Consider the following 17500-nt stretch of genomic DNA (forward strand, 5'->3'; position numbering starts at 1 on the left):
AAGGTTCCGTACAGCATCCGCACCGCATCTGCGCCGCATCCGTACCGCATCCCAGTCTATTCCACCCTGAACCAAAACACTCCCACAGTCAAACCGCTGACCCTGTCGTGATCCAGATGTGCAGTAGTAGTCGTGGGCAGTGCTCCCTTCTGACTCTCAGGCGACAGGCAAATTGAGGGTTAGCTGCTGTACGTCTCTCGCTGGCTCTTTGATGCCGTGCTCTGAACAGACGGCAGGGTGGCGTGGTGTGGTGTGGTGCTGTCGGCGGGTCCTGAGTTGCATCAGACAGCCTGGCTGGAAGGCTAAAAAAGGCTGGTAGAAGACATGCTACTGGCCTTAGCCATAGCTCAAATGGCTAAGGCTGTTTTTGGGAAGGGTGAGCACATCCAAAAACACTTTTTGCAGGTGCTAGACAAAAGTGTCAGACATTTGAAAGAGGTAGGTAGGTCTGCACTTCCAATAAGCTCCAAAATAAATCTTAATTAAAAAAAATGTGGAGCTTATTTGGCAGTGTGCAGCAGACCTGTCTCTTTCAACTGTCAAATGGATAAGGCACCATTCACATACATACCCCGTAACCCAGGCCCAGGGAGCATTTCCCAACCCCACCCCACCTCTCTACCATTCATTTCCTGTCACACTCTCTCACTGTCCTGCCCACAATAAAGGCAAAAACACCCAAAAATATATTTTAAAAAACATGAAGATGACGTGCTGTTGCTTAAGGATCAGCAAAGGGTGAAAACCAGGCTTAAGGCCTTTGATTTGGATGATGTCCAAGAACAATGTTTTCACTGCAGTGAATAGTGGTGGACTGATTTGCAGTGATGTCATTTGAATGTTTGAATTGGAATTGAATTTTGATGATAAACTTCACAGATATTACTTACAGATGTTTTTTGGTATATCTATGTAAAATGGTTTATCATATTTTGGATGTGTGAAGAAGTAGTCGTACCGTAATGTTGTCAGAATGTTGGTGGTGAGTAATATTTAATTGTAGAAGTTTAAAAGTGTTTTTTGTGTACAACATTTCAAACCATTTTTCATTAAATACGGCCCAGCTGACCCTCTCAAGGTCACTGGCCAAACCAAATAGCGGTATATGAGTAATCCAATCCCCCGGTGATCCCCATCTAATGTCCCTGGAAGTGATTTAATGGCCTCTCAGCTACCCACAATCCTTAGCGAGGGCGAAAGAGAAACACTGAGGCATTCCAGGCTGACAAGGTGAAAAGCAGCTGTGAAGGCTTTCAGGCTGAGTTTTTCAGCAGCAGCCCCGGCTGGCTTACACCCTGCCTGATAGACGGCAGTGACCGAGGGGAGTTCTGCCAATCTTAGCGGAGGGAGAGAGAGAGGGGGGGGGGAGGAGAGGAGAGAGGGGAGGGGGAGACAGGAGAGGAGAGCGGGGAGAAGAGAGAGAAAAGGAGAGAGGAGAAGAGAGAGGGAGACAGGAGAGGAGAGCAGGGAGAAGTGAGAGAACAGGAGAGAGGAGAGGAGAGGATGAGAGGAGAGAGGGAGACAGGAGAAGAGAGAGGATAAGGGAGTGGGGAAAGAGGAGAATGGAGAGGAGAGAGGAGAGAAGAGGAAAGAGGGAGACAGAAGAGGAGATAGGAGGAAGGAGAGGGGTGATAGGAGAGGAGAGAGGAAGGGAAATGGCTGGATGAGAGTTGGCGTGTGTATAGGAGAGGATAGTGTGTGTGTGATGAGGCAAATGAGGGATCTGGATGGGAGTTGCATGTATGGGAGGGTGTGTGTGTGCGTGTGCGTGCATGTGTGCCAGTGTGTGTGTGTGTGTGTGTCAGTGTGCAATGATGGTGTTTGTTGCATGTGTGTTATAGAGGAAAGTGAGGGTTGTTTTGTGGGGGATGTTTTTTTCTTGCATGTGTAAGGGTAGTGTCGTGGAGGTGGTGGTGGGACAGGGCTTCGGACCTTGAGTCCACTTCCAGCCTCCTTCAGAGGAGTGGAAGTGGTTAAGAGGGTTGGAGCTTTTGCCGTTTGCGTTTGCATTCTTGTGTTATCCGCAAGGCGAGCCATCGGATTGGACAAAGCCCGGGCCTCCATCAGCAGCCCTGATAATGGACCTCTGGGAAGTTTCCTTCAGCCCCACGTCCATCATGAGTGTGTGTGTGTGTGTGTGTGTGTGTGTGTGTGTGTGTGTGTGTGTGTGTGTGTGTGTGTGTGTGTGTGTGTGTGTGTGTGTGTGTGTGTGCGTGTGTGTGAGAGAGAGAGAACGAGAGTGAGTGTGGGATTTAAGGAAGTCTCTCAAAGCCCTACATCAATTTCCTAGACTATTTCCTAGTGAAAGTCTCTCTCTCTCTCTCTCTCTCTCTCTCTCTCTCTCTCTCTCTCTCTCTCTCTCTCTCTCTCTCTCTCTCTCTCTCTCTCTGTGTGTGTGTGTGTCTGTTGGGCCTAACAGATGGAGGGCATTGTGGTGATGTTGGTGGTAGTTGGTATGTATTTGTTTTGCTATTGTGAGTTTAGGGTCTCTGTCTGTGTATGTTTTCCAGTATTTAAGCAGCCCTTGAATGTCTGTGTGTGTCTGTCTATTTATTCTCCCAGTCTCCGCATGTGTGTGTGTGTGTGTGTGTGTGTGTGTGTGCGCGTGTGTGTGTGCGTGTGCGTGTGCGTGTGCGTGTGTGTGTGTGTGTGTGTGTGTGTGTGTGTGTGTGTGTGTGTGTGTGTGCGTGTGTGTGTGTGCTTGTGCGTACGTGCAAATCTGTGTGTAGCTCTGTGTGTGTGTGGGTCCACACCTTTCTTAGTGGAGATATCTATGTCTTATCAGCTAATGTGTGACCTCCCTGCAACCAAATAAGACTGGTCATGGACTGGCCACCAGTGACCCACAGGCAGACCACTACTGCCCTACAAAGCAAAAAGGCAGTAACTGCACTGTTGTTGAAAATGAGTTACTATGACTTTAATGTCATACATATAAAAGTCTGAAGTTAAATAAAATAATATAAAGTAACAAAACTGTCACATGTCAATAATCTCCCAAAAATGGCTTAGTCTGGATTCCAGTATCATTTTAAAGTAATTTTACTCAGTTTTGAGCGCTGCACAGTTACTGCCTTCTTGCTTTGTAGGGCAGACTAGACCAGCACAGGGGATCAGTTGGCTCCAACAGGCTTAAAGCCAGAGAGCAGTTGATAGCAGACCAGGGATGCATTTCTCCACAACGTCGTTGCTAGCTAAGTTTACTTGGTTGCAATGCAAATTCCCATAGGGGACCAAGTTACAGATACATAGTTGCTAACTGGGTAGCAACGATGCTTTCGAGAGACGTTATCCAGTGTAGTAAAGTGTTGTGTAGTGTAGTATAGTATGGTGTAGCATAGCGTAGCATAGATCTTGAATGATGCATGAAATGATACGCCAATCCATACCCTATTCCAGTGTACTCTAGGCATTTCTCTACGTTTTTGATGTGGACATCATTGCTGCACTTTGTCACTTTGTCTTTTTAGGGCGGTATGAAGGAATGCTATTTATTTCCCCTCGTCTTCACGGGGTTTAGAAATTCATTATCTAGCGTGAATGTTTAGTCTGTGATTTAGCAAGATTTAGTTTTCCATTAGCCCTCTTTTCACACACACAGACACACACAGACACACACACACACACACACACACACACACACACACACACACACACACACACACACACACACACACACAGACACACGCGCGCACGCACACACACACGCGCACGCGCACTCACATGCGCGCGCACACACACACATTGACTGGGGAATGAATGCATCCCAGAAGTACAGTGGGCCAGCTGATGAGTATATTGTGTCCAGTGTCAATATTATGACAGAAAGCATTGCGTGGGGGGGCTTGTGTTCTCTCTCCCCGTCCTACAATAACATCCTCGTGCAGAACTGCCTTTGTAGTACCCTGTCACCAAAGCCAGAGCGACTTTGGGGGAACTTTTGTTGATATCTGTTACAGCGAAGCGTTCTTATGTAAGCCGTACAAACGCATACGTTTACAGCATATTTGAATAAGTGTGGCGTTCGTGGCCTATGTAAAATATGCTGCTTGTCCCTCCGGAGTTCCTCCTTGTTGAGGCACGGAATTCGATTACGCTTTAGAGAACATTTTTTATTTCCTTAGTGGAAATGCCTACTGCAGCCATCCAAACGGCAGAACTCAAGTCTCTCGTAAGGAACTCTCATTTACATTACAGAATAGACTGTTCTGTGCCGTGTGACTGGACGATTACTTAACAGAACTGGGATCGGGGCGAAGGGCAATTGTCATAATAATAATACAAATGGTACATGATATTTGTTAAATGGTACCATTTGCAAATGTGAATAAAAAGAAAGTAACACAATGCAAGGAGCCAAAGGAACTCTCAACCCATTAAGAGAATAGGCCCATTAGGACATTACTTAACAGGTCTTGTCTCAATGGATGAGACAATCCCACGATCACCTTTCAAAAATAGAAAAAAAATAATAATATATAACAAATATGTCATGAATATGTCATGCAAAGACCAATTGGACTGGACTATTCCCATTCGAGAATACAGTACATGGTGGCTGGACTATTACTTAACAGGTCCGGGATCAGGATGGGACAATGTAATGTAATGCGACCCAGTGCAATGTAATGCACTGAGCCCCTGGGCCGCACTCGGTTCCCATAAAGCATGACTCTGCTGGACCTGCTGACAGGCTGTTTTGATAGAGGAGACATTACGGCCTCATAGCACTTGGCCCCCACTCCTGTCCCTGCCTGGCCGGCCAGCCCACCCAGAGAGAGGGAGAGAGAGAGAGAGAGAGAGAGAGAGAGAGACATGCAGAGATGCAGAGAGGGAAGACATAGATTGAGAGAGACACAGAGAAATGGAGACAGAGAGACAGAGAGACCCCCGACCTGGGTTCGTCTGGTCAGCCCTGCTCCTGCATTCCTCTCCTCTCCTCCGCTCCACTCCTCGTCCTGGGCCGTGGCTGTAAAAATAGCAGACCTGTCTCGACCTGTGCGCGACCCCCGCCCTGACCACGGTTGTCTCCCCCCCCCCGTACCATGCCGTCTTGGCCTGGTCCGGGCCGGCCAGCTGAGTAGACAAGAGCCAGAGGGCAGTTTGGCCCCCTCTTTTTTGGGGAGGGGTAGTGGTGGGTGAGGAGCAGCGAGGTTGACACACTGTCAAACTGGTGGGGCTGTCTTACTCAAATAAACCAACCAGAGCTCTCCCATTTAAGGCATGCAAGTTCTCTCCCTCTCTCTCTCTCGCTTGTTCTCTCTCTCTCTCTCTCTCTCTCTCTCTCTCTCTCTCTCTCTCTCTCTCTCTCTCTCTCTCTGAGAGAGAGAGAGAGAGAGAGAGAGAATGCTTTTGTGTATAGGCTAAAGTCTAGGGATTCAGAGTGGAACTTTCTGTCTGTGTGCATTTCCAGTGGTCATCCATACAATCTCACCTCTTGGCCCTGACCACTTAAATCCCTCTTCGTCACACACACACACACACACACACACACACACACACACACACACACACACACACACACACACACACACACACACACACACACACACACACACACACACACAGCTAAATCCCTGTCAGTCACACTCAAGTAAGGAGAGATAGGCGAGATTTAGGCTCAGCCGTCCAGGATAACTGTGCTTATACTACTTACACACACACACACACACACACACACACACACACACACACACACACACACACACACACACACACACACACACACACACACACACACACACACACACACACACACACACACACACACACACACGTACACACGTAACCGGACTTTCATTCATTCATTGTCAACCCCAATTGTGGTCTGGATGTGGAGTTTTGTGGTTTGCGTGATGGGATGGGGAGCCTCATGAGATCAGCATGAATTGCATTGGTCTTCCCAGTGGGAAAAGGGGAATTCCTCATCTTCCTCCTCATCCTCATCCTCCTCCTCCTCCTCCACCCCAAGGCAGTAATTCCCCTTAACCGGGCCTGGATGAAAATCATGTGAAAGCCCCCCTCCACCCAATACAAACACTACAATGAGGAGCCACCCACTTCTAGGACCCCCCGCCCCCCTGTCTGGGCCCTGGACAACAACTGACCCCTTTGCCCATCCCTTTGTGGACTTCCTGACCCCTTTGGACCGCAAATCTCAGCAGGTTTCACTGTTTGGACACAGGGATCGGATCGGCAGCCTCGGCTTGCGGGAGCCTGACTTATTGGAAACAGAAGTGGCATGGAGTGGTCTTAGCCGAGAGCAACCTGTTGACTGGGGTCAGGCACTTAAAGATAATGGGCTGAAAAATGGCTGGGGCTTTTGCCTTTGTGTGTGTGTGTGTGTGTGTGTGTGTGTGTGTGTGTGTGTGTGTGTGTGTGTGTGTGTGTGTGTGTGTGTGTGTGTGTGTGTGTGTGTGTGTGTGTGTGTGTGTGTGTGTGTGTGTGTGTGTGTGTTTTTGCACACGTGCCTATGTGTGTGCCTGTGTGCCCCTGTGTGTGTGTTTGTGTGTGTGTGTGTCCGAGTGAGACAAAAAAAGAGAGATATAGAGAGATTGTGTGTGTGTGTGCGGGGTGTACATGTGCGTGTGTGCATGCAGGTGTGTGTGTGTGTGTGTGTGTCTGTATGAAATAACTTGCATGTGCAATGTGCATTTGTGTGAATGTGCACTATTGTTGATTTGTAATTGCGATGTGTTGAATCCAGTCCAATAGTTACACAGGATGATGACCTCATGGTTTTGTTTGGTGGGCTGAAACAGCAGTCACATCTGCTGAGTCTGTGGTTATCTGTGTCATTGTGAAACACAACACAACACAACACAATGATATCACTGCGGTTGGCCAGGTGAGATTGCCATGTTTGCCGGCGCAGCACTAAGTTTGACGTCAATGTGTCATTAGTGTCAGCCAGGGCTTAGCAGCTCAAGACGAATGCAGCTTGCCAGCCGTGCCAGTTGTTACACTAAGCTGTGGTGAGGTGCCAATGCCTCGCGGGCAGCACTGCTCTTCAATCTGACTCCAAAACATCTGTCAGACGCGTCAGTACTTGCATACTGTTTGTATCACATCATCACCACCAATTAAAGCCCAGATCTAGTTTAGATCAATTAACCATACCGAACATTATCTTATCATCGATACCCCTTGGTACTGTGCTTAATTCTGACTTTAACATGAGAATATTTGCAATGTATATGTCACATCGTCACGTCCAATTAAGGCTCAAATCTCGGTCACCTGGGTCAAATCAATTACTAACAACTGAACAACTTATCATGGATACGCAAAAGTCATATTACAGCTACTACACATAGTGTACTCATGTCATCCATCACCATTAAAACTGCTCCCTCGAAATGATGTTGTCTCGGTTGTCCTATAGGTTGTTAAAAAACTGGACTTCTTTTGGGAGCTTCTAGACATTTCTACCTTTCATCGAAAAAAAGAAGCTTTCATGAATCATGCATCATGTTGCTTACACTTGTCTTCATTATCTCCACTGGCGCATATCTGAGTGTGACTAGTCAATGTGTCTCCACTGAGGCTGTTGGGAAACAACAGGCTTCTCTCCTGGGGGAGACGGGCGAGGAAATATGTTTTGAATCAAATATAGTCAGTCTGTCGGCCTGCCTGCCCCTGTTGCACATATGGAGCCCACAGCACATAAGCATGCAGAGCGGGACGGCGTCCAAGGAATGTGTAGATATACCGGGTGGGGAATTACACAGTCATCACCATGATGTGAAGCTGACAGAAATAACACTCTTCTGGTATGGAGACGAGAGTCAGTTTGGCTCCAGGGCAGGGGCGTTGGAAGTGTTGGAAGTGGAGTGTTGAAATCTTTCGATATGTTAAAAATGAATTGTGTTGTTCTTGTTTTCCTTCTCATGTCTGTTTGGTGGAGACTAGAAGACCCTTTCTCCATGAGTTCTCGCTTAGGATTATATTATGCATGATATTATAAATGCAGGGACCTCAGGTTATATCAATCAGACGTACAATGTCATGTTTACAGATGGCAATTCCTGAATACACAAAAAGGAAAGGAGGTGTTTGCCTAGGCACTAATTTGACTAGAATCGGCCCTGTCTTAAGCTAGGCTCACACTACATGACTTTAAAATCGTGTCTGATTTTGATGTTGGGTTGTGACAAAGATGATGTGATAAAGATAATCGCAACTGTCAGCCTTATCCCTGCTCGTAAACACAGTGGCAATGTCCGACATTCTATTTCGAACATTAGAAATCAAACAGTGTTTGATATCTACGATTTGCAATCGTTGACTCTTTGAACTAGCAAAAATTCTATCCTAGAACGTTGCACAAAAAGTAAATCTTGCCCGAAAATCGCTTGTGATAGTCCTGGGCGGTAACGTTCCACCGATTGTCGTAAGTAGGGTTCTCGGGCCGATAGTTGTGTAGTTTGAGCCTGACTTTATTCAAAGGACTTAAGTTTTAGGCAACTGAAATTCTTTTTGGAGCATGTTATGTCTCCAAACATCCAAATCACCTTGTGTACAGTAAAGGTTGAATGGCCTCAAGGTTATTCTGTGATGAATGGATGGGGAGTAAGTCTTAGAGTTGGAAAGGTCTGCAGCAGCATCTATCTGCTGCTGACCAACTCACAGGAATTCCAGACCAGGGAAGGGAAGCCCCCCTACGCAATCCAATGGCCAGTCAGAGTTGTGGAGACTCCTTTTGCCTGTGCACTTGCCCACTCGACAGTTATATCACCAGCCATTCATCGTCTCTATGTGCTGCGGATGCATCATCGGGCATGTTAGTAATGGCTGAAAGCAGAGGAGGCTGACACTACCAGGCTCTGCCCGGCCAGCATGAAATAGCCGACAGGGGCTGGGCTGGGCTAGGCCGGGCCGGGCTGGGCTGGGCTGTACCTCTCACTGCTACTGTGGTCAGAGTGCTAGGATAGATAGATAGATAGATAGATAGATAGATAGATAGATAGATAGATAGATAGATAGATAGATAGATAGATAGATAGATAGATAGATAGATAGATAGATAGATAGATAGATAGATAGATAGATAGATGCCACTGGTTTGTATATGGAGACTGGTGCCAACGGTTTGTACTGTATGTGTAGGACTGTGCTGCCAGTGGCTTGTGTGTAGGCGGCGGGTGCTGCCCAGGACATCACAGAAGGCAGCCTTTGTGTCTTGGCATGGCAGTTCAACTCGGATGTTGACCTCTGTTGGGTTTGCACGCACATGCACACACAATTGCATGTAAACTGTGTGTGTTTGCTCCTACACACACACACACACACACACACACACACACACACACACACACACACACACACACACACACACACACACACACAAGACGAAATGAACACAAATACACACTCTACCACGTCCACATAATTGCATGTAAAAATGGCATGCATTCCCCCACCTACACACACACACACACAGGCATGCACAAATACAAAGACTGCCACAGCGTCTGCCATACTACAATGTAATTGCACTTGCGCGCACACACACACACACTCACTCACTCACTCACTCACTCACTCACTCACTCACTCACTCACTCACTCACTCTCTCTCTCTCTCTCTCTCTCTCTCTCTCTCTCTCTCTCTCTCTCTCTCTCTCTCTCTCTCTCTCTCTCTGGATTAGGCTGGTGGCGGGCATGTGGAATGGAACCAGTGACCAAAGCTCACATTCCACTGCTGTGTGACTGTTGTGGTGTGTGTGTGTGTGTGTGTGTGTGTGTGTGTGTGTGTGTGTGTGTGTGTGTGTGTGTGTGTGTGTGTGTGTGTGTGTGTGTGTGTGTGTGTGTGTGTGTGTGTGTGTGTGTGTGTGTGTTGGTGCTGTTTGATCCAGCCAGCCGGGCAGGGAGCCCCATCTCTGGGACTGTTAATTGAAAAGCAGAGGGGGGTCCTTGAAGCAGCCACGCCATAGGAGTGACCTGCATTCTCTGATGCGAATTAGACCCCCTCCAAAAAATGCCCCTCTGTCAGCACCTCCGTGCCCTCTGCCACCTGAGGTGCCACTCTGGCCTTTTGAGATGGAAATGAGGGGCATTCACACAGGTGACCCTTATAGAAAGTGGGTCAGTGGGAAACCATGGACACCCTGGCAATGTTGGCATTTCCCCACCTTGTACCCTCCACTGTGAATAAGCATTGCAGCAGTTTTATATAGTGAAATTATTGAATTCCCACACACTGGACCCTGCAAATTCCAAAGGCCTCAGGTGACTAAATCATCAGCATCTCATATAGTTTCTCATTCAGTCTTTACATAACACACTCATGCGTCTAGGAAGAATACTTTTGGGAGAGGGGAGGAGGTTTAAGCCTTTCTGACGAAATCTTATTCTAACAGAACATCAGTTAGAAACAGGCTTTTACCGGTAGATGATCATGTTAGCGATGAAACACAGCTGATGTCTGGATATGGGATTGTGTGCATGTGTATTTTACGTTTATTGATAGAACCAGCATCCCAGTCATGCCACAACCCTTCCGAACTTCCCTCTCTCCGTCCCTCCCTCCTCATTTTGTTTATCTCCTCAGCCTGGTCTGGTGTGGTGTTAAGCAACATCCATTAGGCCCATGTCCGTATCAGAGGCCGTCTTTAGCAGAGAGCCCGTGCCTGATAAGGCCAATTACAGGATTATCAGTGCAAGAGCTACTGCAGGAGTAGACACGCGGGCAACAGGGCCCAGCCTGCCCACACCGACAGACTCCCTGGAGAGAGGTCCACAAGTACCAACCGTATCTCAAACGGATCCAGGCCGGATCTGGTCCAGATGTGACCCTGCCTGCGCTCCGAGCTGCTGCAACGACGGCGGCCGGCATCTGGTTCGCCTTATCGAGTTGGAAAATAGACGCTCAGCGTTGGTGGATGTTGTTGTCCTGCGCTGTGTTATGCTGAAGAGTTAAGGGAAAAGGGGAATGTATGTATAGAGCCTCAGACTCCCTGAGCTCTTGGGGCGTATGGCTTGGCTGCGATGCGAGGTGGTGGTATCTGGTGCAGCGCTGTCCTGTCCAAGAATAACAAAGCAGGCCCACGGGCTCTATAGGTGGGAGCCACGGAGAGATGAGTACTGCGCCGTGACTAGAGGAAGCTGGAGAGGAAACTTGGAAATGTAGAATGTCAAGTTCGAATCATTCTCATGGCCATAAAAACCTGTTACCGTGTGTTGGTTTTTTTTCCACAGTTATTAGAATGGGAAACACTGATGATGGGATTTTAAGTAAGAGGAATTGTAGAGTGAGTCGTTCCAGAATGGAATTCCGCTTTCCTGTTGAGAGGAAACGCATTCCGCTTGCCATTGTTGTGTCAGTCAGGGTTCCAGGAGATGCTATACTGTGTCATAGAGCGCTGAACGCTTTCCACATCTGGTCCTGAAGGGTTGCGTTGGGGTAGTTGTTGGGATGGGGGGGGTGTAGTTCAGCAGAAAGAGAGGTTCTGCACAAGACATTCTAGTCTCATTAGAGAAGACACATGCCTATTGCATTGGTCATTGCCCAGAGAGTTTTGCTTCTGGAGCTGTGAATTATCAAGTTGATGTAAGTCAGCACACTGGAATTCGCCGGGAGCATTAAACTGCTGGTTGGACGCACAGACCTGTGAATAATTTACAACACATTCTTGTTCTTTTCCCTTCCCCTCCCTACTATTGTGAATGGAATGGGCTCTGATAAAGACACGAGTTCCTCTCTCCAATTTTGATGGCAATGCCTAAGGCAGTGGTGTAACCTATAGTTGAAGTTTAAAAAAAACGCAGACCAGGGCCACTGAAAGCGTTGGTGGGACCTGGACCAAAGTAATCTGAAAGGCCCCTCCACTCGATACATACAATGTAATGTAGACCCAATTCTGGGCCCCCCATGTCCCTGAGCCCGGGACAACTGACCTCTTTGCCCCCACATCGGCTTCCCTGTAAGAGACTCTGAAGGCTTCTGTTAGGAAGTGAGTGCTACCGTCAGTACAATAGGGCACATATATACGTCTACTGCACAGCTCCCCATGACAGACTGCAGGCAGTGCTCAGGTCACCTCATGAGAGGGGGGTAAAGGGAAAACATGTCCATTGTTTCCAATGGGAACAGAGACCAGAGGGGGACTGCAATTCCCAGTTTCATGATCTCACGGGACTGAAATCCTATCATTGTTTTCACAGCGAACTCGTCCAGTCTGAAAAACACGACTATCACAATACCTTTCTCTTTTCCAGAAGAAAAATACGGGCGGGTGTGCCCTTGAATCTGGTGGTTATTATTCGTGTAGAGGGGTGAAAAACAAAGGGTTTGATTACTGTGAAAAGAGCTTGAAACGGCCTTTACAGAGCCACCCAGCGTCAGTGATACGATAACACTGTAGCCATAACCATGGCTGTACACTATGGTAAACACAACATTTTTCTTTGAGCACAACAGATTTTGTTTTGGTTTATATTGTGACTACGCGCCATGAGCATTTTTTAAAAATGTCTTTTTTCAAGCCCCTCCCAAAATCATAATGATGTATGTCCTGCGGACTGGTCCAATCAGAAGACAGGATCTATCACTGTACTCCGACTTCCTGTGCATCAGCGCTAGGCATTTGTCACGGCTTCCTCCAGTCAAAACGCACTTCCTGTTAATCAGCCAATTTCCCCAAGTGTGTTTAGAGTTTAACCGACCACGTAAATCACAGCTCGGCCGTTCTGTTCAAGACCCAGCCCTTCAAAAGACCAACATGATGAAACACACGTAAGAAAGCAAAGAGAACAAAAACAGAATATTTGGCAGGGGTTTTATTTTGCGTGTCTGAAAAATATTTTCACCTCATTTGAAGTCTGGGGGCCACAGGTCTTTGGTGCGGGGCTTCAAAGCAGCTCTTTAATCTCACTTGTGAATTAGCACAATATCAGATTAAAACAGCAGGTTGCCCCCTGTTGTCGAAGCCAAAGTGCACAAAGTCTTTCACAATGTTGAAATTGAAGAGGGGTTGCGATGCATTGATATAACTTGAGAGTGAGAAAAAAGTATCTCAGAAAATATCACTATTTTTCATGTCATTTTTTATGCTTTTAAATTTGTACAGAACCTTACTTAAATTCAGGTGACAGGCACAAAATAGACCGCTGCGCTGTGCCGCGCTGAGGATTGACAGGCGAAACGTATCAGTTTGCCAGCGCTAAGAAAGAGGAGATGTCGCATATGACTGCCCGCTATAATAGCATTAACTGGACCGGGAGATCAAAGACTGGCGGTGCACAGAGGGACACAGTGAAGAGGGGTGCAGGGGTGGTGGTGGTGGTGGGGTGTGTGTGTGGGGGGGGGGGGGGTCTGCCTGCCCCTGTCAGTGCAGAACTGAGGGCCTCGCTCGACTACAGAAGAATGCTGCTTTGCTTTGCATCAGATAAGCTCTTCTGGGTTTCAGCACCACTACTGACGGCAGGTACATCTCCGCATCCGCTTGGGATAAAAGGATGGAATATTGCAATGGGAGGGAGGGAGGGAAGGGGGGGATAAATGGCAGGAAAAGACCAAGGAGGGCGGAGGCATGCATCAAAACCTGCACACACCACCACCCCCCACCCCCAACCCCTCCCTTTCCACCTCCACCGCCACCTCAACCCTGACTTTCGCAAGAGAGCATTTTTGGAATTCTTGCGCATTTACTGTCATTAAAAATATTTCGGTTCACAGTCCCTGCCAAATAGCAGGGAATATGTCATAAAAGCAGGCGCCGTTGGCACACAGCAAAAATGCACGTTAATGCCTGAGGTCTTTATATGTTACTTGAGATGGAATTTATCGTTCTATTTATTATTCACTAAGGTATTGGAATCTGGCACGATACTCCCTCCTCCACCCTGATATGACACGCTTCATAACAAACAAAAACCAGTCTGGTATTTTGCAGTGAGCAAAACGGCCTTTTTTATAATGTCCCATATCTGCCAGAGTCAAATTCCTTTTACATGTAAGCGCAAGTAAGATACGCACTTGGGCTGATTAACGCTAATTCTGATGCTGCTCTCTTTCTTGTTTCTCCGCAGGAAAAGGTGACGTGATGCTGGAAAACGAAGTGGTCCTTACCAAGATGAAGCTCCTCAACAACTTTGAGCGGTGTATCAGCCTGGATGACTCCGCCTCCACCCTCTCGCTGTCCGTCTCAGAGCACGAGGTGAGCCAGCACTTTCTCACTGACACGCTGGACAGTTGGCGCCATCGTGGCAGCCTCATGAGCTGGTGTGAGAATGTGCGAATGTGTATGTATATGGGTCAGTGATGGGTTTTTTTGGGCTCAGACGTCAGGTGGTATGACCAGGGCTAATAATTGGTAATTCACGTTCTGCAATGAATAGGATCCACTAAAAAGTAAAGAAAAGAATCCATATAATTAGTAGCATTAGATGCTCTTCAGATGTACAAGTAACGCCATTGACCCTTATGTGTGTGAACGAAATCACTTTGAGTCTGCTACGTAGTTGGGATATAGAGCTATATATAAATTACATTTTATTGATTGATCTTTGAGGTACCCGAGTCGATGATGAAGGGTGCCGAGGTGAGCTCCGTGAAGAGTGCCCCCAGTGGCCAGGAGGCCAAAGAGGAGGATTACCTCTCCAGCATGTTCCCAGACCAGCAGCTGCCCCGGCTCTACAAGTTTGAGTCGGAGGACTCCGGCGTGGAGATGCCCAGTGGCGCAAACTCGCCCTCCACCCCCACGGGCTCAGAGCAGAGCTTTGTGGTGCACAGCCGGGAGTCGTCGCGCGACTCGGGGGCCCTCGGCCTGACCTCCCCGCTGCCCACCCAGGACCCCCTCCTGCTGCTGGAGGCAGAGTGTGCCGAGATGCTGCAGAGGGCCGAGATGGAGCTGGAGATGGCACAGCTGGAGGAGACGGTGATCGCGGACGGGGATCTGCTGGAGACAGACCTCACCGAGGTGGACGGCATGTTGGCAGGAGCGGAGGAGGAGGACCAGGAGGGTGAATGCCAAAAAGAAGAGGGGGTGGTAATGGTGGTGGTGGACGAGGAGGAGGTGGTAAGGGAGGCGGCACAGGGGTCAAACCCAGGTATGGAGCGGCCCGATGACGGGCCCTTGAGGCACCCCTCAGTGGACAGGCAAGGCGAGGGGGAGCCAGAACAGCTGGTGGTGGACCAGGGAGAGGGGGTATTTGAGACTATGGCTGTCACGGCGGAGGTGGAGGAGGACTTGATGAGGGTAAGGACTGATGGCTCGGGTCAGGCCTGTGAGGACGCAGATGTGGTGGGGGGAGAGTTCCAGGCGGCTCCCCTGAGGAAAAGCACGACCAGCGACAGCTTGGACCAGTACATGGAGGAGTGTTGCAGACTGAGTGAGGTAAGGCCTACCCACTTTATTCTTTCTGTAACGCAAGATGTGCTAGTCTGTATGGCCCAATCAACGCTTGCTATTTATGATTTATTGTGTCCCTATCGTGCATATATTTCTCTCTTCTTTGCTATTTGTGTACTGTACTGTGATGTTTTTTATTCTTGTACCTTTTGCGGTTTTGCTTTTTTAGTGGTGTTTGACCAGATGTTCAATGACAATGAAGATGTCGAAGTCTTTAAGTAAATGCATGCCATATAAAGTTTAATTACTCCTCTTTTTACGATTGTACTACATTTCTTCATGAACACAGGTAAGTGTACTGTAGTGGTATTTGCATTAGGAGTAGCATGTGTGATTTCACAGTGTGAAATTGCCTGGAAATCCCCATAGAAAGTGTAGGCAGCCTAATGGAATGTTCACTCACACACTTGCTGCCCCTAGCAACAATGTGTTAGAAAAATAGTAATTTAACTCATTCATAAAGATGAGGGCACATGCTCTCTCTCTCTCTCACACACACACACACACACACACACACACACACACACACACACACACACACACACACACACACACACACACACACACACACACACACACACACACACACACACACACACACACCACCTGCACTACGCACACTATGCACACACTTGTAAATGCACCTTCAAACACAAGCGCACCGCACACCACACACGCACAGGCACAGGCACACAGCCCTCTCTCCTTCATGAGAAAATTGTTCCTTTGAGGCTTACACACTATCTTGCGAGGGTTACAAAAAGCCCTCTCTTCTTCTCCTTTTTCCCCCCTTTAAGCCCTAATGAAAACAGCCAGTCTTCCAGCAGCTCTCCCTGTGAGCACCTGACAGCTGGCCCCTCTGCCAAGCCATAATAGGCCCATGAGGACTATCTCTGCCACCACCGCCAGTGCCAGTACTGACGATGCTACTCTGTCTGTGTGTGTGTGTGTGTGTGTGTGTGTGTGTGTGTGTGTGTGTGTGTGTGTGTGTGTGTGTGTGTGTGTGTGTGTGTGTGTGTGTGTGTGCGTGTGTGTGCTTGTGTGTGTGTTGTTGGCACATATTGAATATAAGCACTTCAGAGGAAATAGAGACAGCCCGAGTTCAGATGAGATCCGCTGGCGTTCATTGGAGAGAGGATTCTCGTCTTATAGTTCTTCCCCTCTGGTCTGGTCTGGTCTCATCTCGTTTTGCCTTGTCTCCTCACACACAGAGATCGTTATCAGACAATAGAAAGGATCAGGACAAATCGTGAGGCCGTGCTGTACTGTCCAAGGTGTGCTTTTTTGGAGTGCGGCTCAAGTGCTAAAACCGAGCTGCACTCAAGACGTGGCAGCTTTCCACACACTCTGAACAGGATTTAAGGGCTGTGCGGTGCTAGTCCGACTCAGTTTAAAGAGCGCTAGAATTTTACTGCCGTACAAAGCCAGAAGGCTATCTTTTTCTTTCATGGATAGATCTCTGTCTTTTGTCCTAGTGAGAAAGCACATAAAAACAGGTTGTAGTTTTATACTCTTGACATGTGCATAGGTTCTGCAACAACATTAAATGTCAGGCATTTTTTCCCTCAGTTTCGTTGTGCATGTGTAGTCCCTGCACTTTTCCTTTTTGTAAGGCAGCTTTGAGACAGAACTTGTTCTTTTCTAATGCTTGGATTTGGGTTCTTTCATAATGTTCAGTCAGTCAGACAGACCAGACAAGCTGAGAAAAAGGGTTAACGCCTACTGTAGTGTGAAGATGAAGCAACATGCAATTATGTCCACATATCGTCAGACCAGGCCACGGTATGCTAACCCCACAGACAGAAAGAGCAGCAAAACAAACTTTAGCACCCCAGACGAAGTTTGCTTAGCCGAAACGGCACACCTATTAGCAAAAATGTTGAAAATCTCAGAGTTGTTTTGGACTCGTTCCAAAGCTAGCTTAGTGGAGTAGAGTAGAGTTCTCTCTCTCTTACACTGTACAGCTTGTACTGTAGCGAACGTTTCCCACCTCAAAACGCATCTCCATTCTCAGTTCTCTGTGACAAAATCATATCTCTGTGACAAAACGCTCTCATCAACGTCTCAGCGCAGCTAATTTCCCAAATTAGCTTTTAGGGGAGGCTCCTCCGTCTCATTCAAAACATGTTATTATACAAACACTTGCA

The 17500-nt window shown here is 47.8% G+C and overlaps 1 protein-coding gene across 2 annotated transcripts in view; it reads left to right on the plus strand.

The window, feature by feature from the left end:
* si:ch211-250c4.3 (uncharacterized protein LOC100535981 homolog) overlaps nucleotides 1-17500 on the plus strand; it is an 81382-nt gene that overhangs the window by 31590 nt on the left and 32292 nt on the right. For both annotated transcript variants that reach the window (XM_063191630.1, XM_063191631.1), the window contains exons 2-3: nucleotides 14032-14159; nucleotides 14514-15338. In XM_063191630.1, the coding sequence (XP_063047700.1) occupies nucleotides 14032-14159; nucleotides 14514-15338 (953 nt within the window). The remainder of the gene's footprint in view (nucleotides 1-14031; nucleotides 14160-14513; nucleotides 15339-17500) is intronic.

The sequence above is a fragment of the Engraulis encrasicolus genome, chromosome 24, assembly GCF_034702125.1.
Source record: "Engraulis encrasicolus isolate BLACKSEA-1 chromosome 24, IST_EnEncr_1.0, whole genome shotgun sequence".
Lineage (NCBI taxonomy): Eukaryota > Metazoa > Chordata > Actinopteri > Clupeiformes > Engraulidae > Engraulis > Engraulis encrasicolus.